Raw genomic sequence first — 27,971 nt, forward strand, 5'->3', positions numbered from 1 at the left:
TTTCTTAGCTCATAATAAATTAATTAATTGAGACAGCTGAATAAGCTAAAACAAAGAAATTATCTCTCTGCTTTTATAAAAACATTTGCTAGCAGGAATGGATTATGTACATAAAGCTCAAGTTTATTTAAGCTCAGCTAGTGACCGATTCACTGATGCAATTCTCCAGCAGCAAAAATACAGTCTTTTACACTTCTCTATAATTTTCTGTACCTTAGTAAGTTATAGAAAGTTCAGACTTTAAATGATGTATAATATGAAGTATGATTTTTAATAAATGTAATTGCTTATTTAGAAATACACCTAGCCATGTCACCACATATTCAGAATTTTACATTAATCCGCATCTTAATTGCTTATCTAGTAGAATACTGTCACTTTCTTGTTCTATCGTGAAAAAGAGATTTTTTTTAAAATTCCTCAGATTCAGCTTTCTTACTGCTACTTAAATGTTACTGTATACGTTATACATCATTACTTCACCGCCTAATTCTCTCTCTCCAGAGAAAGAGAAGAACGAGCAGTTATAGTAGTAAACACTGACTAAATTAAACTCAGACCAAATTCTAAATTTAAAAAAAGTTTCAGCCAATTTTTTTAGACCAGCAGTGGGGATCTGCTAACGCACAACAGCTGGGGACAGTTATTTAAATCTAGGAAATGAACAGCCTAATTAAGGAAGTATGTTAAGGAACATGAGGAGCCCCAAGTAAAGTATGTGTGGATTCACTTGGATAGTCATTTTCAGACTTGGGAATCAATATGCTGCCTTTCACATGTTCTGATGGATTGTGTCCAATATATGTAGATCTCTGTAACTGTTTCTATCCTTATAATCTCTCTATATATGTGTATTTCAGATGTGAAAAAATAAACTATTTTTTGAATATATCTTAAAATTCTTTGAAAAAAAATATTTCAGTCCAAGGTCTGTTTGTTTCAGTACACATTTCCCATGCAAGTAAAAGTTGCAGGATTGGCTTTGGATTCTTTTAGAAAACAAGCGAACATCCTACTGCTTAGCAAGGCACCAGCATTTGCTTTATTCTGAACAGTTTCCAAAACACTCTCCTTAGTGGTAGACACAGGTACAATGGAGATTAGTGTGAGAGCAAAGGTCAAAGGTAAATATACTCACTTCCAACCACCAGATATTACATTTAATGGTGTGGCTGAATCACACTAACACAGTTAACAAGATATTTGACTGCCAACAACCACTAATGAATCAAAATCAGCAAAACCAGATCTTACGCTGATACCAGAGGAATTCTTAAAAAAAATAAAAATAAAAATGGTCAGCTTGGCACCTGCCAAACAACTTGAAATCTTGCTGCTGAGTGCTTAGTTACATAGTTGATCTTCAAAATCTTAAAATACAGTAAGAGAAGGAAGGAGAAAGGTAGGGAAGACAAGAGAACAGAAGGGAATAATGAAACAGTACATTCTGAGACAGAGCATCATTTGAAAGACAACTCACCATCCCTCCCTGTGTTCAGTTCTCAACATGGCACAGTAGATGATAATTTTTTAATAAGAGTTTATGGAAATAATGTTTGAGAGAAATGATTTGAGCAGAAGGGAAGAAGGAACACTGTGCAGTAAGCCAAATAAAAAGGAAGTGAGGATTAGGTTAGAACAAAGGATAAAAAGGTTGCATGTAGAAAATACTGTACAATGGTAGTCTCATCAGAAAGACAAGGTGTTTTTAGCATTGTATGCAAAAACAAATTTGAAAGTGACTTGGAGTAGAAGGTGGGAGTTAAATGGCCAAAAGGAGGAAGCATGCTATGAATTAATACTTATTAGTATATGGCAGGGCTACAGTACTGCAAGCATAGCTAAGACTGATGCTCAGAAGTACCTTGATTTGCGAAACCAGATGCTAGCTCCTGGCTAAACTTAGTCAGGTCTCAAAGAGGGGCTAGGATGCTCTTAAGCCCCTGTGAAGATTGTGCTCTAGTAGGTATGCTTACACTACAAGTAGCACTCAGACTCCACTGAAGTCAATCCAGAACTCAACCATTCAAAGATATGTGTAGAAGGAATTAATTCTAAACAAATTAAATGAGGGAAAAGGCTATTTTGAGAAATAGTACTACGCCATCACCTAGTTTTTAACTCAGTCTAAACAAGAATTATTCCTAAAGTGGAACTAGATAGCATTGAAAGTACCACCTTATTTAAGAACTGTCTTCCAGAAATATGTTGTTTAGCCAAAGAAACGCAGTTGGAAATTGTGGGGGTATCTTTATGGAGGTGCATTAAACACTTCTGAACACCTCCTCCCTCTAGCAGTCAGTCCAATGTCTGGACTTATTGGAGAACATTGCTTTATGTTAACTCGCCTTGCAGTACAATCCTTACTGTGATTCCCAGCTTATGGATGTAGTGCAACATTGTGCATATGTGAACAGGTAGATTCTGAAATATATTTCACCAAACTTTCCCATAATCTGGTGCTGACAGAGATTTGGGTAGCTTCCATTAATCTTTAGTGCCTTCTTTATTTTATAATGAAGATCACAGTGAGGAAAAATGGCAAGCGCTCTCGATCAATATTCTTTCACAGCACCGCGTGCATTTTGAGAACACCGTATTTTTAAGAAGGTTTCTCTGATTCAAAGACACTTAAGAAGATTATAAGCAAACAAATTGTTAAAGACAAAACAATTACACAAAGAAAGGCAGTTTCCTTGGGAAGGAAATGGAGGAGTAAGATTCAGAAGCCTTGTAAAGCATCTGACAGAGCCTCCAGGACAAAACAATTTTTTATACCACTGAAAAAATAGGAGACTCTTGCAAGCAATCTTTCACCACCTCTCCACATACATCTGTTACCACTGGGACCTAGATTGCCTTTTTTTGAGAGGATGTCTAAACTCAAGGGCAGAATTTAAGGAGGTACTAAATGCTAGCAGTGAAAAAGGAATCGGCTACTAATATTTGCTCTTAGATGAGGTCGCTGACCTGCCTTGGACAGCACCACAATTACAAAGCATTTAGAGCCCAATTTATTTCTTTTGAAAGCTGAATAAGAGCATGAAAGAGCTTCTTCAACACTTTGCTTTGTTTCCTATGAAAATGTTAGAAAAATATGGGAAGAGGACAACACAAAGACTGGTTACAGAGAGATGTTCAAGCTGAGAATTCATTTCACTGAAATGAACGGAAGCCATTTAATGGCAACTTGCAGGAAAGTATTACCCATTGAGTGACTTGCTACCTGCTCATCCTTGCTTCCTTCCTTTAAAGAATCTTTATGAAAATTTAAAAGCCACATTGTTCTTTGTGTTCTCTTCCACTCCCCCACTATTGTGCTGGCATAGTTGCTGTGCAGCTGCATATTGTACCCATTCAGGGAACTAATTCTGCTAAGAAGCAGATGAGGATAATATTTACATTTCAGCTGAATTTCTGGACCTGGTTAACATTCAGCTATAAAAACAGATGAGCCAGCAAAATGCAGAGAGCACACTGGAAAACAACAACAAAACAACAAAAACCAAATGTCTCGTCCCTACACATCATTCCTGCTGCAGTACTGCCTAACTACAGCCTAACACCCCAATGGGGAAACACTAGTTTTATCTCAAGGGGGTAGAGAAATAGAGGAAGAATAAAGGCCAACACCACCCCCATCCACAAAAGAGCACGATGATCATTTTCCTCTGCAGTTTTCTAAAGACTGGCAAAGCACAAAGGCAGTCAAAAGACCTTGTGGCTTCTCTTCAAGGCCAGCAGCTTGTATCCCCATAGACAGGCTTTCTGTACCTCAGCGGAGCACTTTTTTTGTGCTGGACATCGTCCACAGAGACGCCCTGAGGCTGCCTTCAAACACAGGTTCAGACTGCTGTTTTGTAAGAGTGCATCAAGTAGACAAACCGAGAGGAGGTTGCCATCAGTTTGTCATTCCTAAGAATCAACCTGACCTTGCTGATGCTGGGGCAGTCCAAATCAGGCCTTTTTGCTGCTTTGTTACTTGTACCAGGGACATTTTTGAACGTGTTGGTTCACAACAAAGGATGAGAAAAGCTTGTGTCTGAAACATTAACCAGTATTCCTCTAAAACTGTATTTCTAAACAACTGTTCAGGGCATTTATAAAACAGACTTATTTGTGGAAATACCCACATGCAGGACTGTCATACACATCATTTGGGGTTGTATGAGAACTGCCTGCTATTATCAGAAGCTGTCAAGGTATTCTCAAAGTCAGCAAGGTACAACCAAAAGGTAACAAGCCCCAAATGCATGCAGTTTTTTGATGTTTGGCATAACCAGGATATTTTTGAGAAATGTTTGAAATTTGTGCTCTTGGGATTATGGAAAAAAACACATAGATAGTTGCGAACTATAGGACTTTTCAAAAAGCTGGGTTCTCTAAAGGGGTCAGACGCCCTGGGGTAGAAGATGATTCAAATGAAAAATGCCTCCCTCGGGGATGGCATCAATTTATAGCATTTTGTTGGGAAGATGTGTGGTGGTGTGCTCCTATCAATGCTTCATGTTTAAGCCTTTCCATCATTGGGGAAAGGGCTTTATATTAGATACTGATTATGACACCTTGAAATGCACCAATGAAGAAAACTCTTCCGGTTATATAAGACAAACCAGCGGTCAAGTGATTTCCAAAATGAACAGCTAAAAGGAATTGGTAAGGAAGTGGAATGGGTAAGAAATTGACAAAAATGCTGTTACATTTCCATATATCTACTAAGAAAAGTATCTCCCAAACAGAAGATTTTTCCGTTAGAAGAGGTGCAGAGGACAAGCGCTGCTGCAGCTGACAGTGAATACATATTTCTGAATTTATGCACAGATTAGCACTATGTAACTTGAGAAAAAAAGTAGTCTACTGTCTAATGTTACTGTCAGCACTCTCAGAACTGTTATTACCAGGACAACAAAGAGACCTTTCTCTCTTCATACAGTTGGTTTTCAATTGCTCAGCCCAATTATAAAATCTTGTGCTTTTACAAAGTAGGCACCAGAGGGAGACCTGCACTTTAGTTCAACTATGAAATAATGTTGGCAGGAGTCGTTCAAAAGTGGACAATCAAAGCCTCTTGGCCAATATACCCTAGGTGGTGCTGGGTGAAGCTGTGGCTAACAGGAGCACTCAAAGAGGGACTGGTATGAGGCAGTTTTCTCTTTTTAAATTAACCATACTCCATGAAGAAATTCAGGTTCCCAGGCTGTACACAAGCACACCTCAACCAGTTCAGCCATACCTCGGAAAGATCTGCTCTTTGCCACCCATGCCCCCAGCTTATCATCACATCCTGCTGACAGTTACCACTTCTTAAATCTTCTGTCTGAGCTGCATACATAAAAGCAACCTAAACATGTCAGTCAAAATAAGCTAGATCAGCTTAAGCAATTTAAATAACATATCTTTCCTAACATGGTTCAATTTGACTGAATTGGATTAGGGAGAGCTCCCACGAGTAGCTCAGCTAGCAGACAGAGAGAAGTAACCCTAGGCAGAGGGCAGTGTGAGGTGGACTTGTTCTTCCAGGGCATAACTACAGGGTTGTAACTCTATATAGGAGTTACATACCTACATACTCTATGTAGGTGGGTTGCTTTGTTAAGCCAGGTAAGAGACAGGAAGCTATGCTATATGGATAGGAAATTTGTTGATCTTTTAAAAACAGGTACCCTTAAGCTCAGGTGGGGAAAGGCGGGAAAGGCAGGGGGGCAATGGCTTCTAGGAAGCAGGCCTTACTATCCAGAAGATTGATGCCGTGCACATGGATTCAAGCAGACTAACTGGAATCTGTGCAGACAGTCAAAGAAAAATAAAATCATTATTATGAGTGATAGGTCTGTTGGTATGGAAACAACTACCAACTCATTATCCATACAACTGGATACAAGGTTTGTAATGATGATAATGGGAACATAGAAAAGCTCATTAGGTACTCCCCCTACTCCTGTATTTTCCTCATTTTCCGAAGGACAAAAAACATTGACCAAAAAAATCATCAAATCCTTATCTACATTCCAAGTTAAGAAAATTATTGAACAAAGAATAAGGAGCAAATTCTAGAAGAAAACCAAATTTTGACCCTGCTCTCTTTTGTAAGAAGGCAACAGGCAGTCTTAGTATATAAAATTCCATAAAGTTTTTTTTTTTTTTTTTAACTTCCAGATCTAGCAATTGGACTTTACCTTTTTGTTTAAGTAGATGTAACTCAAGTTTTTAATGAACTATTCAAGATGCTTAAACCTAGAAACACAACAATGCTGGTATTTCAACTACATAGTTATTATACCTTTAATATAATTTTGTATGCTACTTTAAAGACATTCCATTACTGGGGAGCTGGTAGTGAAATGATACTCTATTTAAAGCTACCTAATAATGGCCATCTTTTTGAGAAGTTATATCACCTCCAAAACTGCCAGCAGGCACTGAAACTCAGCAGACTGAACAGTCCAAGGATGCTCTTCCCCAGCTGCTTAAAGCAGTCCTTATGGGGTTGCCCAAATTTAAACTGAACTTGCTCCTGGATCAAATCCAGCTTAAAACTATTAGGCAAAAGAAGGAAAAAATTAAAAAAAAAAAGTGGGGTGGGGTGGAGAGAGGAGGAGAAGAATTTTCAGATGCCTGAGCAACCTAAATTGACTCTGTGTCAAATGCTATGAGCACCAGCATTGGCAGAGGGAACACCCAGCTGAGGAGGCGTTGGGAAGGCAGGTTATCAACACACTTTGCATTTGCAGTATCTGGGAATCTCTAGTGGCTGAGAATAAGGACAAACAGGAGAAGCTAAACATGCCACTAACATGGTTTTTGTTGATAGCTTATGCTTCCTGCCTGGGAGCACTAAGGGGGAAAGCACTCCTTTCTACTTTATTCATCAGAAAGGGTAGATTTGCTGTGCATTTTCTAGTTCTCTTTTAATTGCAGCTGCAAGCAGTTTTCTTCCCTGACTGCAGGACCTGTGATCTACTCTGTGCAAAAATTAGACACAAAGAAAGAGAATTAAGAACTCACAGGCAACTCTAAGTCTGGCATTTCCTCAATCTAGAGTGTTTGAATTTGTGATGTAAATAACAGTCTTTTTATAAGGTGGTATAAAATCTCTAAAAAAAAAAAAAAAGAAAAGAAAAAAAAAAAAAAAAAGATGCTCAGACACAGCCTTTGCCCTAGAAAGCTCCTCCAACCAAGGGTGCAAGAGTTTTATCAGATTTTTCAGGTATATATGAACAAGGGGCTAATCTAAACGTGGTTTGTTTATATGTACATGTATTTGTCACACAAGCAAAATAACTATCTCATAATTTGGTGGGAACTGAATTTGAAATATCTTTTTATGTGTGTGTGTAGTAACATATAAACATTGCAGGTTATCTGTATCAGAGAGCAGTCTGAATATAGCTTCAATTGCATTAATGTAAGCTTTCTAAAAGCGTCAAACAAATTATTTTTAAAATTACAGTAAGCTACCAAAATGTAACCTGACATAAAGAATATTAAAAATATTAAATATTTAATATTAAAATATTAAAAATATTATGTATGTTCTGTATGAACTAGAAATGCTTTCTAGTTCATTCCCATGAATAATATTCAAAGGTACTCTGGTCTGTTCTTAATCTGCTCCTGAACAGCCAAGCAAGTTACCATGAAATTTAGTACATCATGCCTTACTTCCATTTTTCCACATCTGCATTAGCATGGGCACAGCGAAGTGGTGGAGAGAATGAAAAGATTAGGCCCAACCAAATTTCACCATTGTGAAACACACAGTGACTATACTCACTAATTTCAACAGTGGAAAGGAAACCAAATTCTCAGAGCATTGCACTATGTGCAGTTCACAGTCTCTCCTATTTAGGTCATGCTTTCCTGAAACGGGTGAAAAGCTAAAACCACATTACAAGGAAGAGCATGGTAATTAAAGAGGTAAGAGGCTTATTTTCTTCCCAAAGGATGCATTACACACCTACGTACACACACAGAGTAAGCATAAACTTTATGGCATGGTCCAAATAGATCATATAGAACTTATATAAACAATACACACTCTCAGGAGGCAAATCACAAAGCAACATTCAGAGACTGCAGCAAAGAACTATGTAGACATACATATATGCCTGTTTACCAAATGATGCACAGTTTTACAGTTAAAACAGATTTTCCATCATACCATCCTTGAAAACTGAGCTATACTAAAACTATGATAAATGCAGATCCTGAAAACAGCATTTCATCCCTTCAAATATTTTTCAGTAAGATCTTAAGTATATTATCAACAAATCTTGTGAATGGAAGAATCTTAATGTGCAAAATATAATTCAGGCATAACTTTAGTCTTAGAAAGCACTAAAAGGAAGCAAAACTACTATCCAAAACAGAGAAAAACAAAACAAAACAAATCTTTCCAAGTTAGAGATACTTAAAAATATTAAATCCAGAACTAAGTAAATCAGATTAAAGATTTTCTGTTAAAGATTGTAGGTGCTCAAGTGAAATATCTTAAAGAATCTAGGCACGCTGAAAAGCTACACATTGAACTCAGTTCTACTTTAAAATTGCCTTTTAAGCCACAAGTGTTCAAGAACAAAATTCTGGAAAACCATAGCTGTGCTACCCAAGGAAAATAGGATTATATAGAGACTTAATGTTTTATTCCTTGATTGTAACAGCCTTCGTTCCACATAGAAGTCCAGGTTTTGCCCTTGGTTACTCTGATGCAATATTTCTGGAGTTTAACAAAACAGAACGTGGCAGATAGTGTGAACAAGAGACAAAAATCCATATGTGAACTGTTAAAAAATTACAGAAATTACACAAAAGAAACGAAAACTGCAACCTAAAAGGTTTCTGACATATTCACCTCTATGTGCATCAAGGAGAAAGATCTATTTAGTCTTTTTTACATTGTTTATGAAGTAAATTGAAGACTAGGCTCAATAGCTGTGACACGGTTAAAAATAGCTGTACAGCTTAAGCACTGCAACTCATACTGCTCCACAGGAAGAATTATTCTCCTGGTCAAAATATTTGCCTTTTCAATGAGCTGAACTTTCAGGTCATCTGTTAACAATGTAGATTCTTTCCTGTCTAGAAGAACTTTATTGTCCTCTCCTTTAACAAATAGCAGGGTATTGTTCCCAGTCGGTTGCTAATTCACACCATTATCATGTAGAAATCCTTCAAAATGGTAGGTAGAAGAAGTATATATTGCTGGGATTATTATGTATTTTGCTTTAACAAATCTCACACTTAATTCATCAGTATATATAAAATATAATTTAAATTGATGTTTATAGTACCCTCTCCTCACCTCCCTCAGCCCTGCTTTTCCTTCTTTTTTCAGCCATCCCTTCAAAAATACATGGACAGACATTACAACTGAGTACAGGGCACATTTGATGCTGAAAACAACTTTGCCAGATTTTGCAGGTGACCTGTGTATTATCCAAACTCACAGATTTTACTGAGCTATGATCATTTAGTTTGCCTTCCTGTACAACACAGAATTTCACTCTGTGTATTCCTGCAGCAGACCATCATATTCTGCTTGAACTAGAGACATCTTTTTGGAAAGATCCACAGCTTTTTGTCACTGGCATTTCCAGAACATCCTTAAATAAACTCTTCTGATATATAACTGCCTTCAGTTTAAAGTTTATTATATTTGTAGAAGAAATTAACCTGAGTCCAGATTTCAGCTACTGTATTTTCTAATTACCATTGTCTACTACACTGAAAGAATGGTTCCTTCTGAAATCTTTGCCCCATATAGGTACTTACAGGACAGGCCATCAGTCACCTCCTATACTTGTATTTGCGAACTTAATAGACTCAGCTCTAGGCTTTTACTAAGTACTTCAGGATTTGTTCACTTACTTCTATTGAGGTTTTTAATTGTCCTTGATGTATTTTTCTGACTCTTTTTAAGTTTATCAAGGGTGTTTTTGCATCTCAGCCTCAAACAGGATATAGCTTTCTAACATTACCTCACTAGAACTATACAGCAAAATAAAAGCACACCTCATTCATCTTGAAGTCCCTATATCGATAACAAGGGACTGTACAGTGCATTTTAGCAACAGTATTGTTATCTGTGAAGAATTAGTGTTTTCCAAATACTACTCTCCTACTACATGCATGATCTTACTGTCTAGACAGATAAATTTGGCTATATTAACATATGTTCAAATGATCTGCATTAACTAGAGACCATCCTTCACAGTTATCAATCCATCAATTTTTGCATGTATGTATTTTACCAGAGATTATATTCTATTTTCCTCCAGATCATTATCCAGTCCTCAAAGCAATGGGCTGTGAAAAATCTCTATAAAATCTAACATGAGTGTCCTTCATCTATTACTTCTTTATGATCTGTCAGTTAACCAGTTCGAAATATATTTAATATGGGCCATGTTGACTTAGCAAAGAGATAGGTTTTGAAAATCTGAATACCTCACAGTATTATTATATCTACGTGAATGTCTTTGTCAACCAAACTTTCAGCTTCAGCATGAAGAAATAAATGTAGATGAGTTCTATTCAGATGGGCAAGCACTGACTCTGCTCTTTCTTCAATTTTCTGCTAACCAGCTCTCATCTCAGGCTTTCAGCAATTCTTCCTGTGATCATTATCAGCTAATCCAGTCCAGTATTTATGTTGCATCCTGTCCTTTCCGATCTCATTTACACCCTTACAACAATTAAAATTAAAGAAAAATAAAAGACAAAATCCAATACCTTAGATGTCTTCAGGTGGTTAATTTTGTGCATGTGAAAATCTTGACTGCTATGAGTAACAACAACAACAAAATATATTTCTACCAGAAAAAAAGACTTTTTTTTTTTGTAAATCATTGTAAACTATGAACACAACATCCACATGTTGGCCAAAGAACAACAGTGATTAGACTTAAAGCAGCATTTATAAAGAATCTCTGAATATTTTTGCATTATTTCTGTCTTATTTGCTATTATTATCCTTATCTAGTAGGCCAATGTCATTACTAACACTTTTTTTTTTTTCTCTCAGTTAAAAAGAAAATTTTCATATTGTCTTTAACCCCATTTACAGAAGGTTTGTTATTATTGTCCATATAATCTCTTACAAATATTCTTTTCTTTGTGACAGCTAATAATCACTATTGTTTCCTGCATTTTCTCTGTCTTCATTCACCTGAATATTTGAATCTTCACCTCTACCTTACTATGCCATGACAATTTCGTACCTATCTGTAATGAAATTTCATTGTTAGAACTATAAACCTGCTGGGTAACTTTTTATTTATTTTCTAATAATGTAACTTTCAGACAAAATTGATTTTGTTATATTTTCAGTAAAATCTCTGCTAAATTATTTTTCGGAAATAATCCTTTTGGAAAAAGTAAGCACGTATTATTGGCAAGGCCTGAATGGGATAGAACAGATTCAAACATGCAATGAAAACTGTCAGTGCTGATTGTCTTGGTGAAAGCTAAGTGATCTTGTATCTTATTTAATTTTTGTCAGAAAAGTAAAATTGAACTGAAAACAATTTCTTATTCTCAGGAAAGTATGATGGATAATCTACAGACATTAGAAATTCCAGGAAGGTTTTCTATGATCACCTAACATAATGACTCTGAAATAACAATGCATATTTTCTGTGTATTTAGATATTTAAAGAAAGATTCCTCTTTCACGTAAGCACTCCAAATCAAAATCTTAAAGCAGGTTACTCATCTTGACAGAGAACTGATTCAATAAAGAATATTTCTTTCATCTCTGCATCATCAGTTATTTCTAAGCAAACAATACCTCTACTACTGCTTTTCTGCTCTGTCACAGGGAGGACATGCACCTATTATAGCGAGTCCAGAGGAGGGCCATGAGGATGATCAAGGGGCTGGAGCACCTCTCCTATGAAGAGAGGCTGAGGGACTTGGGGTCTGGAGAAGAGAAGGCTCTGGGGAGACCTTACAGCAGCCTTCCTGTACCTACATGGAGCCTATAGGAAAGCTGGGGAGGGACTCTGTGTCAGGGAGGGTAGGGATAGGACAAGGGGAAATGGCTTTAAAGTAAAATGGGAGATTTACACTAGACATTAGGAAGAAATTCTTCACTATGAGGGTGGTGAGGCACTAGCACAGGTTGCCCAGAGAAGCTGTGGATGCCCCATCCCTGGAGGTGTTCAAGGCCAGATTGGATGGGGCTTTGGGCAGCCTGGTATGGTGGGAAGTCTCTGCCCATGGCAGAGGGGGTAGAACTGGATAGGCTTGAAGGTCCCTTCCAACCCAAACCATTCTGTAATTTTATGATTATATATAAATATACACGATTTTATATATATATATATATATATATATATGTGCTGATGTTACTTTAGCAATAGCACAAATCACCCTAACATATTTCACAAATATTCACAAAGTACAGAAGTAGGTTATTATTAAGAAAATAATCACGATTCTTTCTTGTGCCCATGGTCCTTCTTAATAAGAACACCTTTGATTCAAAATTGTTATTTGGAAAGACTGAAAAAAAACAAACAACAAACACCAAAGGATCAGTGACGACTTCCAAACCTTGCCCAAAACAACAGATAAGAAAAACACTGGCTGTTATGAATCCCAGGAACACTTGTCGTTCTCTCTATAAAAAGAAAGTTCAGAACTTAAAGAACTTTCTCAGGCAAATTTCTTAAGAAGCCAATTTGATTAGTTGTTTTTAACTTGCAGATAATTAGATAGTATGCAATGGCTTTATCCTTGCTTTCTTGGTATATATAAAAAACAAACAAACAAACAAAAAACAGCTCTCAGGACACATTGGCTGTTAGATACAATGTCAGAATTGAACCATAAAGGAAAAAATGGAAGGGGCAATAAGAATAGCCTAACTTTATAATTTGATCCTTAATATTACTCTTAATATAAAAGTGTGGCATGCAATAAAAGCTGGCACAGTGAAGGTCTGTTGGACTTGGTAATTTTCACATAACTAGTCTAAAATGTTTGGGTGTTTTTTATATACTTTGATGGCAAGTAAATAAATTTGAATATATTGGATTAAGTTTCCAGATGGTTATCAACAGCATTTAAAAAAAAAAAAAAAAAAAAGAGTGTAATCTTGTTCTGTACTTTCATTTTATTTATTTATTTATTTTATTAAATGAAGGATCAGTGCCAGTGGTTGGCAATGACATTAACTTGTTCTGGTTTAAAACCAAAGTATAGGTTTTAAACTTATTGCTACATGCACCTGTTAAAACAGTGAGTCATCTGAATATACATTCACACGATCTTATTTTTTGTGTGCTACACCTCTGAAATAACAAATATTTTAACCAAATTATTTTATGATGTTTTCAAATTGCATACAAATGCAGACTAGATTTGTAATAAGTACATACATTTATTTTAATAAAATTGTCTTTAAAATGCTGAATGCGTAATCTAGTCTTTTTATCATCATATTTAAAATTAAGAAATAGTACATTTCTTAATTATTAGCTACACTAAAGTAATTGTCAGAATATTTTTACTTAATATAACCAAACTATAGGGTTTACACACACACACACACAACTGAGAAGACTGGATCCGGGGCACTTAAACTACTTGGCTGCTTTATAAACTCTCACTCAGTTACCAAATGCTTCAATAATACAGCACTAGCATTGTAGTCCTTAGTATTAGTTGATATTATTCTTTCCCACCAGTTTTTAGTTATATGTTGGAAGGAGTTAAAGAGCAACATGGCTTACTTTCCTTATCAGTTTTCCCACCCTCACATAAACACATTCAAAGTGAAAATAATTTGTTCCTGCTTGTGAAACCGAAACCAAAAGTCATAAAAGCAAAAGTTTTTCTACTCAGAAAATATAGACACTACCTATACTTGGAACTTCAATTCCGTTGGAGAGGCTAAAAAACAATCTTTGTTAATGTCAGCATTTTAAATGAAATAAAGCCTAAAGTGAGCTCAGCTACTAACAGACAGCCTGTCCCATCCCAGTGCCCTCCCACTGCCCAGTCAGTGTACAACTAAAATACTTAAAAGCAAATGATACTCTTAATTATGCTTGTATGCCACCTACGGCTTCAGATTTGGTTTGCATAACAGCACCTCAGCAAAATTATAGTACAGTCAGGGTGGAGAGGTAAAAAACAACCTTACATGGCTGCAGGACTTTTATTACTTACTGCACTCTAAAAATAATGAAGACTTTCATCAAATGTTGCAACTGCTATGCTAGTGTAAAATTCTGGAAAATGTTAATAATAACTAATAGTCTTGCACTAGTGAGAATTAACTGGCATTGCAAATTGTTGCAAGAATGAATTTTCCATTTGCCAATCAAAGTGCGAGTTTCACTGGCCACTAAAACTATACAGCGCAGAACAGCTTTGTCCTTTACTCCGAAGATGATCGCCTTGTCAGTCCGTGCAGCATCTTTCTCACGCTGTTCGCCCCATCCCTGCACACAGCTCCCTGAACTTAAGGTGCCGTCCAGGGACACTGACCCTCCTCTAGAGCCAGCACAACTCAAGGGCAAGAAGCTGCACAGCCACACTGCAAGTCAGTCCAGTGACTTGATCCAGATGAAAATTACTCGTGCCGTTTGACCAGTTCTTTTTTTCAACTGATCCAAGTAATCGCTGCAACCCTCCCTCCCCACACATTTCCCTTCAACCATGCCATGTATTCCTGCTCCTTTACTTGAAATGGCACTTCTTTGATTTCAACCTGAGTCAGTCAGAGAGCAGGTGGAAAACTCTGAAAGAAGCGGACAGCTTACAGTTAGGTAGGCTTCCTTCAGTGGTGTTCTCCTGATCCAGTGACACAAATCAGTGTCGGTGCAAAGGAAGGGGGCAAGAATGGGTGGCCTGCCAGAGAAAGAGGCAGTAGTGCAAAGCAAAGCCTGCAGCACTGAAATTTCCTTAAGCCATAGAGAACTGAGCACTCAGACTGCATGCTGGAACCGGGCAAGGAATAATTAGTCTCCTTCCTTAATATTTAGTATGCTTTAAAACCGACTTTTAATCATTATGCCAAACAAGGAATCATTAAGGGAAAGAGAGGAAAACCAACACAAGTGCTATCAGAATGGGCAAATTTCTTCCTCTAGTCTCAGGGCATTTCTGTGTACATTACTTGCTGGCTGTAGAGCTCAACCTTCGACACCTGCTTTGTCATACTGGCAAATACGTGTACAGCAATGCACTGAACCGCACGGAGGAATGGATTCAACCAAACAAATATTTTTGGAGCTAAGGTTCTTGTTTGTCATTTATTATGCAAGGTCAGCTTTTTAATCCTCCTAGCATGTGGCCAAGCTGCTGTTGTGGCTCAATGGAAGAAACAGCTGAATGGTCTGAGGAAGGAGCTGCTGAAGTCAATTATAACACACTACCACCCCAAACCCTTTTGAGATTTAAGCTAAAACAAAGTAAAATACAACAATTACGGTTTAAAAATGTAACTTGATCCATCACTCAGATAACTGTCACTCAGATAAAAAAAGAACTTAATTTACGCCATGGTAGCTCAGTGCTGTGCCTAAACCCTTTATATGCTTCAACAGCACAATCCCTTAACAACATTCACCTACTAACACAGTTTACAGTCCCATGGGAAGGTCTGCAATGAAAGAAAAGTTGGGTATTATCCTGCATTAGGTTCAGAAGACCGTAGGGAGGGAAAAAAAGATCACTGCTTAGGGGGTCACAATTTAAGCATATTTAACAAAACTGACTAAATTAACCAGACTAACCTTTCTAAACCTCTCTGTAGAGAAAGGGCATAAAGTTTCTGTTCTGGTGACCTTCTAGGGAAATTTATTTGAATGGTCTGAATGGCCTTCTGAATGACTCTTATCACTGATTACAGAGGATATCAAAGATGACATTGCATGCTAGCTAAATATCTCACTCAGCAGTTAGCACCCCTCCACCCCTCCACCCCCCCCCAAAAAAAAAGCAAAAAATAAAAATAAAAGGAAAGAAAAGACATAAAAGAGAGACAGCTTTATCTGTGGATAGTACTTGTAACATAGCTTCCTCCTATAAGACCCAATTAGATTGCTCTACTTTATTCTAAGATGTTGTGACAATATTTACTTTTTTTTTTTTTTTTTTTTTTTTTTGGGGGGGGGGGTTGGGGGGAGGCACTGCTTTGTTCTGCTTATATTTTGGCTCAGGGATTCAGACTTTGTCAGAGAGATGAGCAAATGATTAGCAACCATCTCTGAAATACTCAGGATGAGTGATTTGCTCAGTGCTAGACTAACTGTGACAGAAGGGAAGGAAGAATGGCATTTTTCAAGACAGCATTCAGGTGTCCTAATGATGAGATCCCCCATTTTCTCCCCACAGCCCCTGCCTACCCGTTTGCCAACTTCTACAAATGACAAGGAAGTTCTAGTAGGATATGATATGCCTTTCTTCCACTCCATAGCAAAGTTCCAGCTTCTTGCTCAGAAAAACAAAAATCATCTTTACTTTACAATCAATAGGGAACTGATTCTATTCTGAAATTGTCCTTTTCTGAATAAGTCACATGGTAAAAGTTTTTTTCTGGTGGTTTGAAAATGAGAGAGACAGGTACAGGGAAGAGGCTGGGAAAGTGGAGCTCTAAGATTTGACAAAAGGGTCAAAGCAATGAAAATGGGACATTTGCTTTGTTAAAAGCAGAACATAGAATTATCACATGGTTCTGCAGGCCAGTCATGACTTTCTTCTTCCCCTTCTTGTAACTTACTATGTCTCGGTATAATTTTTATTTAGCATATAAACATCTAAAATCCCTTTCCCAACATTAATCACTGGACATCACATCTCAATTCAAGTTTCTTAAACATAAACAATAGTACAGAAGAAAAATAAAAAAGGCCCAAATAAAATAGTATTTTACTAATGGAAAGAATAAAAACACACAGATATATATAATGTATAAAGTTAGAATAATGAATGTTATTAATTCCCAATATTTATAAAAATGTCCATCAAGAACAAGCAAAGAAGCCAAAGGACATTTTTTTACTTGACAATATTAATGGCATAATAAAAGAAATTATTTTGTATGCATGCAGTGACTCGGTTTTGTTACATCTATTAGCTTTGATTATAAAATATATATGTCCAACTGCAGAGGATTACATTTTTTAGAATAAACTTGGTTGTAACTACTTGAATAACAACTTTAATGTTGAATAATTCAATAAATATTGAAAGTGTTCAAATAACACTCAGCAAAAAAAGACTAGAACTCCACATTTTACAGACCAATAACAGTAAAGAATGATTAACAATTATCTTCATTTACACTGAAAAGAAATTTTATCTCACACTATTTTAACTGTAACTTAACTGACTACTGTGCGTCATTCATTGCTTTTCACAAGTATCTTAAAGTAAGAAAACTAGAACATAAAAAACAGTTTTATCTGGTTGATCATAGAAAATAACTTAAGAATAGGTGAGTAACAGTAATATGTTTCATCTATCAGTAGATGTGGATCAAGCCCTAGCATTCATGGGACAGACTCATCCTGTCTTCTTATTAAATCCATCTTTTGTCACTAATGGTACCAGAGACCATCTCCAAAACACCATCTCATTCAAAATGCTTATTCAGCATTCCACCTGTAAGTAATTGGTTGTAAAAATTAGGTGTTTTAATAATGATGTACCTCAATAAGCATTTCTAATAATATTAATAATAATAAATCCAAAAAAGACAAACAGCCCTGCTATTCAACCTTCACTGATAAGAAAGTAGAGAAGCATGGCACTGTTTGCATACAATTAAGATGGGTGTATACTGTCTTTCACGTTTTGACAGTCTTACAACGTTACATTGCAAAGAAGCATCCCTAAAGAAAATTATTTCTATCTAATTCAGAAGGTAATCTTTTATTCTTGGGCAATTTAAATAAATAAGCACAAATCTCTGGAGATTTGATGAGTATAATGTGGTAGAGAGGAAAAACAAATCAATTAAGCAGCTACCCCAATCTGAGAGAGATGCCTCTAACATGAGTGAAATAGAATCTGAAACGTTTATGGACCTTTAGAAACAGGAAGCTACTTTATTTGCCATCAGCACCTGGGAAAAAAATCCTTTGTTGTTATTGATCACCGTCCCTTGATGATCAGCAATGACCTGGGTAGAAATACAGCTTTTCCAGCTTTGATTCTCTGGAAGCTATGCCTCTCAAAAATCATATGATATTAAACTAGCACTAGACTTGTCTGTTACATTGTCTCATGTATGTTTCTTTCGAACTAAAGCAAAATAGATATCAAATGTCCTTTGGTCTCCTGCTCAACACATAGCCTTTTGTATAATCAAACCAAAACAAGAAGTGAATAACACTAAGCACATGAACCAGACAAAGAAAAGAAGAAATCTGAAAAGAACTTTGTAAGTTGGGCTTTAACCTTCTCTAGATACTTACACACATTATAAACATCCTGGTGTATGCTGAGTTTAAATTTTAACTTTGAATCTTCTAACCTTACTGTATCATAAGTGAAAATTGATTGACTCCTCTAAAACTGCACTAATTTAAAACTTCCATTGCCCTTGGGAATGTTTGCACATCTAGTTATTTCTTCAGCTGCAAAAGACAGTGGGTAGTTGTTTCTATGGAAGCCCAGTCTTCCAGAGGAAGACTGCAGTGTCACCTTCAGAAAGCATTAGAAATCGTTTAGCTAGAAATGCTCACTCAACTGACTGTAGCATTGGCTTTAAACACATTATTTTAGAGTAACTATGTTTATGAGGTAATTCCGCAGAAAAGTATACAGAGAACAAAAGCTCAAGATACTCTGTCTGATGAAAACACCGTCACTTCTTTCTTTGTGTTTCTTTGTTCTTAGAAAGCCCTGTTAATAATCAAAGGTCACTTCAGGTCCTTATCTGTGACCCAAACAAGCATATCTCAGCCCTGAAACCATGAAGAGCCATCTCAGAGCTACCACATAGTGTTACTGTATGGCAAAAAGTCTACATAGCTAAACAAACTGTTTTTTCCTCTTTAAGGAAAAGTTATCCACCCATCTTCCCAGTTTTAGAAAGATTACACTCCAGCACAATCGACTATGGCCTATAGTCACACTAACAAAATGGTATTAATTTCAAATAGTGAAATTAATTCCTGGAGTTTATTACAATTTGTTTTATTCTATGGCCATATTCCTCTCTCTAACTTTTCTAAACTAGGAGTCTACCCACACAAAGCAGTTAGCTAGTCCTTATTTTGAGACATAGACCTTTAGTATATCAAGTCTCCACGAAAAACTTTGCAGCTATCTAGAGTGTACAATGTGGATAATTTTAGATTTTATCTGGAGCTGATGCTTCTGTTTTGTTTGATCATATATGATAACAACCTCTTCTTGAAAACTTAGGTTCAAGTTAAAACCATGTTTAGTAACAGCGATTTTTTAGTGGTTTTGACTGAGAAAAGACTTGCACAAATGCCTTAAACTCTACCATTTGAATGACATACCAGAGAGTGTTTAGAAGCATCTTGAAAGGAAGCAGAAAAAGTTTAGCTCAATACACAGAGTGAGAGATCTGGCAATCATGCTGTATTCCCACTCACATCGTGCCCTACCAACACCAACAGAAATTACAGAAGTGTGAGGCACTGCTCTTCCTATGGGTGTGCCTGTCCTTGCTGGAGCCTGTGTCAGCTGCCCTCCAGCAGGTGTCAACACCTGGAAGGCTTGGGTTACATTGCCCAAGTTTTAAAGCCACAGCTGAAATCTCTCTTGGCCCCAGCAAAACAAACCACAAAAGCTCCCAGTGATTACTGCTGTGCCACATTTCCCATTTTTCCCCTCTACCTTTACTGATAGATGGACATTACTGACCAGCGATAGGAACCGGGATGCTGAACTGGGCAGATCTTTTGTGACAATGCATATAGTTTTACAGTCTCATTATTTCTTCAAGACACAATTCCAGGTCTGTTAGTTTTAACCTTGTACATGACCTGGCCAGTAAAATATGACCGAAGAGTCATACTGTGCTGGCACAAGCTATATTTTATACATATAACCGGGGAAAATCAGGTGCTAAAATCAAGCATAACTACTCTTACATAGCAACTAGCCAAACTATAATCCAGCTATTTTTCCTGGAGTTACTTTGAATTGTTTTGAACCCTTAATATTCCTACAGTCAAGTGTTGTCAATATGCAGATGACATTTCATCAAATAACTGTTTTATGGAAACAACTTCAAAAAAATATCGACTTTTGAGTAGCTACTAAATACAACATCCAACACAACACAGTGTCAGAGAAGTATTTTGAAGTTGTATATATTTCAACTGTCTTAAAAATGTACCTCAATGGTTTTCCCACTTGCATATCAGTAAAATGTATATCCAATGGCTTTAGACTAAAACCATTTTTTTTTTTAATTATTCCTTGAAACAAACAACTTTCTGTAAACTAGTGCTTTACAGCAAGTAGAGATTCTTACAGAGGTATGCAATAGCACTTGCAAAATGAAAATCCCAGCCAGAAAGGAAGAAAGATTTTTCCTTCCTTTTGTATCCATCCAGCATGCTCTATAAAACAGGCTTTGATTTTTTAGATTCTATTATGACAATCAGCAAAGATTGAACATAAGTCTTAATTTACAGAAAAGCTGTGAAACTTTCAGAAACTGTGGGGGCAGAAGAGTTGGAGAAGCACATCTATAAATGTGGTTAGGCCACTTAAAACATTTACTTTATCTTTCTCCACAAAAAAAAAAAAAAAAAAGGCCTAGAAGCTAGATTTGATCAGAGTTGTACTAATTTATTTTATGCAGTGTGATTATAAACTGTGCAACCTCACTGAAGAATCCCAAAACCCATCACAAAACCCAAAGCCCAGTTATAGTAATTACTTTGTTTCACTATTCAGTAAAATTACTAAATATCTTTTAACTATTTATCTAATAGTTACTTTACTTCACATTTTAATGCTAGCAAAGTGTCTTTAAAATCATTACAAAAATGAAAATCTATAGTTAATTTTTTTTTCTAATATCCATCTATGTATTCATACATGTTTGTAGATTCCTTGCAAAAGATCTACAGCAGGTCACTGTTAAGGGACACATGGAAATCTTCTGAGGATGTTTATTAAAACAGTAAATATTCTTGCCTTTATAGTGTACTGAACCGGTAACATGCTAATTTTCTTTTCAAGTAGTATGGAGGGAAGTTCAAAGAAATTATTTCAAAGAGCACAAAATTGTTGATTGTAAATATTGAAAGCCCATCAAAAATAGGAAAAATAAAAGCTTTGCTTGGGGAGATGTTATGACTTTGGATAATATATTTGATAAGGAAAAATACAGAGCTCTCATTCTTAAGATATTTTCTAGACTAACAATATATTGTCAGAGAAGGCACACTGTACACTTAATATGAAAATTACAAATGTCTAACTCAAAGATGAACAAAAACCCAACAATTCTGTATTTATTGACAAGTTAAGGTCATCACATGCCTCATCGCAACATCCATCCAAAACCTCAAAGGCACAGAAGAAGTTAACAGGACTTACTTATTCCTTTTCACCTTACAAATACAGTCTGTAGAGCTCACATTTTCAGCACATATCCAAAAATAATACATTACCCAGTGACACCAGATTTTGAGTTCATTATGAGTGGCATTACTGGCCTGCGTATCAGTTTTATCTAACACATCTGCACATCCAGTTATGACATATTTAAGAAGTCATTCTAGTTGTCAATGCTTTGTATGAAGTACAATCTTTGCAAGCACAGAGTATTTATGAGAGAGCGATGAAACCATAACAGTTAGTAACTTGTTTTTTCCATGGCTTTGGCACAGGTCAGGCACGCCGCAGTGATCAGGAATAAATGAAGCTGCACCTACTGAGAAGTCAAAGAAGGATACTGTAACACTGATGCTGTCCAGCTGTATCAAGCTTCCTGAAGAACAAGAGGCTGTGGCATGTATTGTTAAGTTCAGTGTGTCCAACAATTTATCCTCATTCAAGATGTACTGAAAGTAGGAATAGCGGGAGCAGGCTTCTCTGATAGTACAGACTCGTAAGGTGGAAGTAATTACTCTGTAACTCTAAGTGTGAGTGGCAATGCATTAGCCAACATCTTTGATTGACCCAAAACCTCAAGAAATAAAATTGCAGTCTGTTGCAAGAGAGAGACTGTGAAGGTAAGAATTATCAGAGCCTTGTATCCTTTGTGGAGGAAGCATCTCTTCCCCTGCTCTCTTCCTCTCCTCCCTCCCTCTCCCTCCCTGACAGACATGGGTAAGTCAAAGCAAATAAATAAATAAATAAATAAATAGATCTGTTTTCATAATATACACGCACATTACATATACATGCCTGTACAAAGCAGTTTTGTACATTAAAAAACTGTTAACCATCTCCTTTTCTGTGAATTATTCGCAATCCTACAGATGACACAAGCAGAATTTAACTCCTTTGGCTATTTGGACTTCAGGAGCAGTTATCAGAATCTTGCTAGGCTAGTATCACAGCAGAGAGTAGGACACACTGAAAGAGTGGGGGCTAAGGCAGTTTCTAGGCAGCAGCAGAAGAGGGGGCATCAAGGCCTCCCGGGTTCTGTCTAGAGCTCTGGGACAGAAGAAATATCTCAAACTGGTGAAAGACAACATGGCAAGGGATGTGGAAAAGCATCATGTTTCTTGCACTAAATGTGGTGGTTCCATTCCTAAGGTGCTCTTCCATTAGCTCTCCATTTTAAAAAAGTGAAAGTCAACAAAGGGGGACCAACAGCTAATCCTAAAACTTATTTTAAATTAGATGTACAGCTTCCACTCTTGCTGAAGAATCATAGAGGAGTTTGGGTTGGAAGGGACCTTCAAGCCTATCCAGTTCCAACCCCCCAAACCCCTCTTCCCACCAGACCAGGCTGCCCAAAGCCCCATCCAATCTGGCCTTGAACACCTCCAGGTCTCATAAGAGCAGAGCAAAGGGCCACAATCACCTCCCTCACAGCTTTTGGTGCAGCCCAGAATATGGTTGACCTTCTGGGCTGCAAGCGCATGTTGCCGCCTCATGTCCAATTTTTCGTACACCAATATCCACAAGTCCTCAGGGCTGCTCTCAATCCGTTCATGCCGCCGTCTGTACTCATGTTTGGGATCACCCTGACCAAGGTGCAGGACCTTGCACTTGGCCTAGTTAAGCAAATCTCTCTTAGTCTTTCACCTCTTCTGAAACGAGCAGTAATATTAGTTCAATCTGTTGTCAAACTAAAATCAGAAAGATCCAGCCATTACAGCACAATGACTGTAAGACTCCCTTTCATGAAGAAATGTCACTGATATTTGGCCAACATCTTAGGAATTGTCACATAAGAAACAAGAAACAAAAGAGATATCCCAAGATACTTTGGACTTTCTATGAGACAGGTTGAATAAAAACAACCCGTTTCAGTAGGGAAACAATTGCTACTGCCCAAAGGGGCAATATTGGTTTTATGTTGCTATCAGTTTTTCATCAAATAGCTACCAAAAATTACAATACATTCCAAGCTGCAAACAGTAGATAGTGGATTTCACCTTTCAGCTAACTTGAGTGAAAGAAATGTGTAAACTTCCTGGTAAAAGCTCACAAAACATGATCAAGATGTGATTGCTACAGTATAACTAGGACTGTGATACAAACTTTACTTTTAAGTTGATGATTCCCATGCAGGATCCAGTTTTCAACTAAGTGACAGCACTCCTTCAGTTTTCTATATTCTACCATTTCAGAAATTAGCACAGTAGTTGAAGAACAGCCCATGGCATCAGAAGCATTTTTATTTTTTAAACTTGTGACCACTGTTGGATACACAAAGTTTAATTTTTCATAAAATACATGTCTTTGGGGCTTACATATTAGGTGATCAAAGTTGACATATAGACTAATACAAGACCACAGATCTTCAGTCAGGTGCTCCTGAAATTGGTTTCAGTTTGTAGTTTCACTATATCTAAAATTTAATATCAAAGGCTTTAGTTCTAAAAATAAAAACAAAAATACCAAATCATCATCTGAAGTGAAATATCACCTTCAAAACAATAGACTTTAGGACAAAAAAAAAAAAGTGTATGTATTTTGCAAGACACCTGAAGAATTAAAAAAAAAAAAAAAAAAAAAAAAAAAGACATTTTCCAATCTATAAAACATAAATAAACATATAATTTTGGACTACAGGACTTTAAATATGTCAACCTTCAATATTTTAATAGAAATTGGTTAAGTCACCTTAAAATACTAGGCTTATGAGCAATGCCAAGGTGAAATACACAGTGAAGAAAAGACACCAATGCACACTTGCACTTGCGAGGTTCAGACAAATCGCTCTGCTTACTTCCTGGTAAACCCCAGTAGGAATGTTTTAATCTGAGTAGCAATCACAGCCCAGGTCTAACTACAGTTACTCAAATGTATTGATCCAGTGGGTCACGTAAACCATCAACTGTAACAGTTATACCTAGAGGAAAGATGGAAACACTTGGTCGTTTGATTAGATAAAATCTCCAACAGGCAGAGAAATTCAGTACATTTCCACTGCAGTTAGTACAGAAGTTACTGAAATTTAGAAGATAGAGACCCTGCCAAACTGAGCACAGCTTTAGTACTGCCTTTGGTACTTTTGACCTGTCAGATTATGCAGTCCAGGGAAGTACCTTTATGTACACTTCTACATTTCTTCAAATGAATTTGTCACAGCAACCTCAATTCAGGCTGACTTTAATCCCAGACATGACGGCAAGGGTCTGCCAGAGGAGGTCAAGTGATGTGACTGCAGAGGCAGCAACCACAGCTGCTTTCCAAACGAACCATCTATGTGGCAGTATGGCACCACACTTCCAACTGCTCCAGTAGAGATGACGAGAACAAGCAACAGTCTTGCAGTGGGCGGGGAACGAGCCCATAAAGTAAAGCAAACTTGTCATAACATAAAAGAAAGTAGCCTTAGTATTTGCTGGAACACAGAGCTTCTCAAAAACTACAGCAATGCAGAAGGCAGCAGACATGGATGAAGAAAGACAGTGTAAAATGTGCCTATTGAAACAAATCTGGGGAAAAAAAAAAAAAAAAAAAGAAAAGGCACTTTTGCTTATATTTTCCTTTACCTGCCTTGTTGACCAATTTTTCCAAGTCTGTCCACCTCACTGACATGTTGTCACTTGAAGACTCAAACTAACAAACAGAAAAACTATGCTCTTTGCCTCACCCATAGAGGCTGGCAAGATTACTGTCTTTCATTTTGTGTTTAGAAAAGACAGCCTCTTCAATGCTTTTCTATTAATGCTTCGTATTTTCTTCAAATCAGCTCCCCCCTCCAAAAAAAAAAAAAAAAAAAAAAAAAAAAAAAAAAAAAAAGCTGGTCATCATTAAAACAACTCTGAGAAAGCAGAAGAACAAATAACATGAAGGATACAGCCAGCCCAACAAAGTCACCCCTTCAGCCTGTTAGCATATTTCAAGGTTTCTATCTTTGAATTCCCAGTCATTGGCCTACAGCTGGGCTCCCTCTCTCTCAAGTTTATATCCAGAGTAAAAATCATCCCATACACAACCAAATCCACAAAGAATTTTTTGTTAAAAAAGGAACTTACCTTCATTTGTATTGCTTATAGGGGATTTCTCATTTGTATTTTGGAAGAACCATGGCACCTATCAGCAGGAGCAGTTAGCATTCATACTCCGCCTAACAATCTCAAATAGATTTTACACTCTTTTCATTCAAGACACAAGATCGAGATTCAGAAGGAAAAATGGAGATATAGCAAATTGCACCGGATTTCAACCACCAGATTCAAAGAATACTGTATTGCATTAATTACAAATAAAATATCTACATAAGGGTCAATAATGTGGTAGTTTGGGGAGGATTTAAATTATCCAATATTCATTGTTTCAGGTCAACTTGAAGTTATATACCTCTCAAATTAGTATTCACTACATTTAAATTATTCATGATTTCTGATTTTTCAGGCACGGCTCTGTAAATTACATTGAAAAACAAAACTTATCAAAAAAGAACAGCAACTTACAAAAAAACAAACACAAGCGAGAGTTTGACCACATCTGAGTCCAAAAGCATTAACAATTTTGGCACTTCAAATAAACTTTGCACTTACACAACGAATAACAGTGACTGGTTTTAAAAGTAAAAAAAGAAAGCAATCTATCACTTCAAGCATTTTGAGAGACGCACCTTTGCCCAACGAACACGATGCATAGCCTGCCTAGTTAGGATGACCATGGTCAAGAGCCTACTGAGCCTTTCATACAAGTCAACATCAGGAACACAGCGTAAGACGAACAAGCAGATTAATAATGACTGCTCACTGTTTAACTTCAGCCCAACATCCAGCAAACAGAACTTTTCTTGTCATTCTTATGCCTATTGAAAACGACGTCCCGTTGTTGGTCATTGGACAAATCCAGAAACACACAACATGCAAGCGTTGGCCACAGCACGGTCTATGGGCCCACCTCTTCAAACCCAACAGAACTTTTCCCAAAGTCAAAGCAAGTTTTGGGCAATTCTTTCCTATGCAGAACAGTCCCTACATTTCTCAGCCACTTCCAGGGATCATCCCTTCAAGACTGGCTTAAGCCACGCGATGAGGATGGGGGAAACTTGCCAAAGCAATTAACAGTGATTTATCTGCCTTGGGAACACAGGCCTTCAGTCTTCTCATCCATCAGTTCAGCACCTCTGCTCAGCCTTCAACTTGCTTAAAACATAAGCACACACGGGGTGCCCTTCACTGGCCTATACGGGTCTGTTCGCCCACGGTGGCACGGGTGTAATGCCACTACGAGGAAATACCTGCGCACCAACAGCGCGCACGGCGAGGCGTCTCCTTCTGTCAAGTGTCCTGAAGGCCACCCGTCTCCTTCGACCTTAGCATTCCAGCCTCTGGATATAAATATTATTATTATTATTATTTTTAATAAATCGCTGCCTGGATGCCTACTAACCATGCGATAAACACATTTTTGTCTTGGGGTGACTACCCATTTACCCAAAAGACAAGAAAGGCTCCGAAACGGCCGCCGCTTTTCCCTCCCAGGGATGACTTCTTGTAAAAATAAAAACAAGGAAGTTAAATCCAAGAGGACCATGATGCCTTTCATTTAAGGGTAAGGATGTGAAATTGCCACACACAGGACAGGAAATTCGAAGTTGGGCTGTCACCGCACCCCCCGCCGCCACCCCAAAACCTTCCTCTGGTGCCAGCGTGCCCTTCGGCCGCCTCCCGAGCGCCGGGCGAGGGCCGGCGTGCGGGAGCCTCAACTTGGAGCCCCCCGGCTCCTCCGGCAGCCGTGCCCGGACCGCCGGAGCGGGGCGAGTTGCGATTTTCGCGTCTCCCATCGCGGCGCGCAGGATGGTGGCACACGACTTCGGTGCGGGGACGGAGCCAGGAGGGAGAAGCGCACCCCCCCTTCGCACACACACACACGCAGCCCGGTTCCGGACCCGGGCGCTAACTCGGCTTTGCACGCGCTTTTGCACGCCGCTGTGGCGCGCTCGCTCCGGGGCCGAGCGGCGGCGGCTGTCAGCGCTGCTCCCGGGGACCGGGGGCACCGGGGGGGGACCGGCGGGGTCCGGGCGGGACCGGAGGGGACCGGGGGGGCCACGCAGGCCACGGGCGGCAGCACTCGGGCGCCTGCCCTCCTTCCGTCCTCCCCCCGGGGGAAGCCGGGCCGGGGCCCAGCAAGTGGGGGTGACACGGGGCTAGGCGAGCCGCGGGCGGGGCGGGGTGCGGCGGGGTGGCCGGCGGGGCCGGGGCCGGCGGCGGGGGGGCTGATACCTCGTAGAGTTCCTCGGAAGCCATGCTGGGGAGCCTCACAAGGTGGAGTTGGGTGCGGGTTCGCGAATACTTTGTTTCAGTTGGTGGCCGTGTGGCCTCTTCCCCCGTCTCCTCCGTCTCCCTCCTCCTCCTCCTCCTCCTCCTCCTCCT

The 27,971-nt window shown here is 38.2% G+C and overlaps 1 protein-coding gene across 4 annotated transcripts in view; it reads right to left on the bottom strand.

Annotated features, from left to right (window-relative positions):
- Window positions 1-27,971, bottom strand: part of CDYL (chromodomain Y like) — a 107,585-nt gene that overhangs the window by 73,884 nt on the left and 5,730 nt on the right. For 3 of the 4 annotated variants that reach the window (XM_035316611.1, XM_035316609.1, XM_035316610.1), the window contains exon 2: window positions 27,822-27,969. In XM_035316611.1, the coding sequence (XP_035172502.1) occupies window positions 27,822-27,845 (24 nt within the window). In that variant the 5' untranslated portion in view covers window positions 27,846-27,969. Of the gene's footprint in view, window positions 1-27,821; window positions 27,970-27,971 lie in introns of those variants that run through there. The other variant, XM_035316613.1, reaches the window with a different exon arrangement.

Source organism: Oxyura jamaicensis, chromosome 2 (assembly GCF_011077185.1).
Source record: "Oxyura jamaicensis isolate SHBP4307 breed ruddy duck chromosome 2, BPBGC_Ojam_1.0, whole genome shotgun sequence".
In the NCBI taxonomy this organism is placed as follows: domain Eukaryota; kingdom Metazoa; phylum Chordata; class Aves; order Anseriformes; family Anatidae; genus Oxyura; species Oxyura jamaicensis.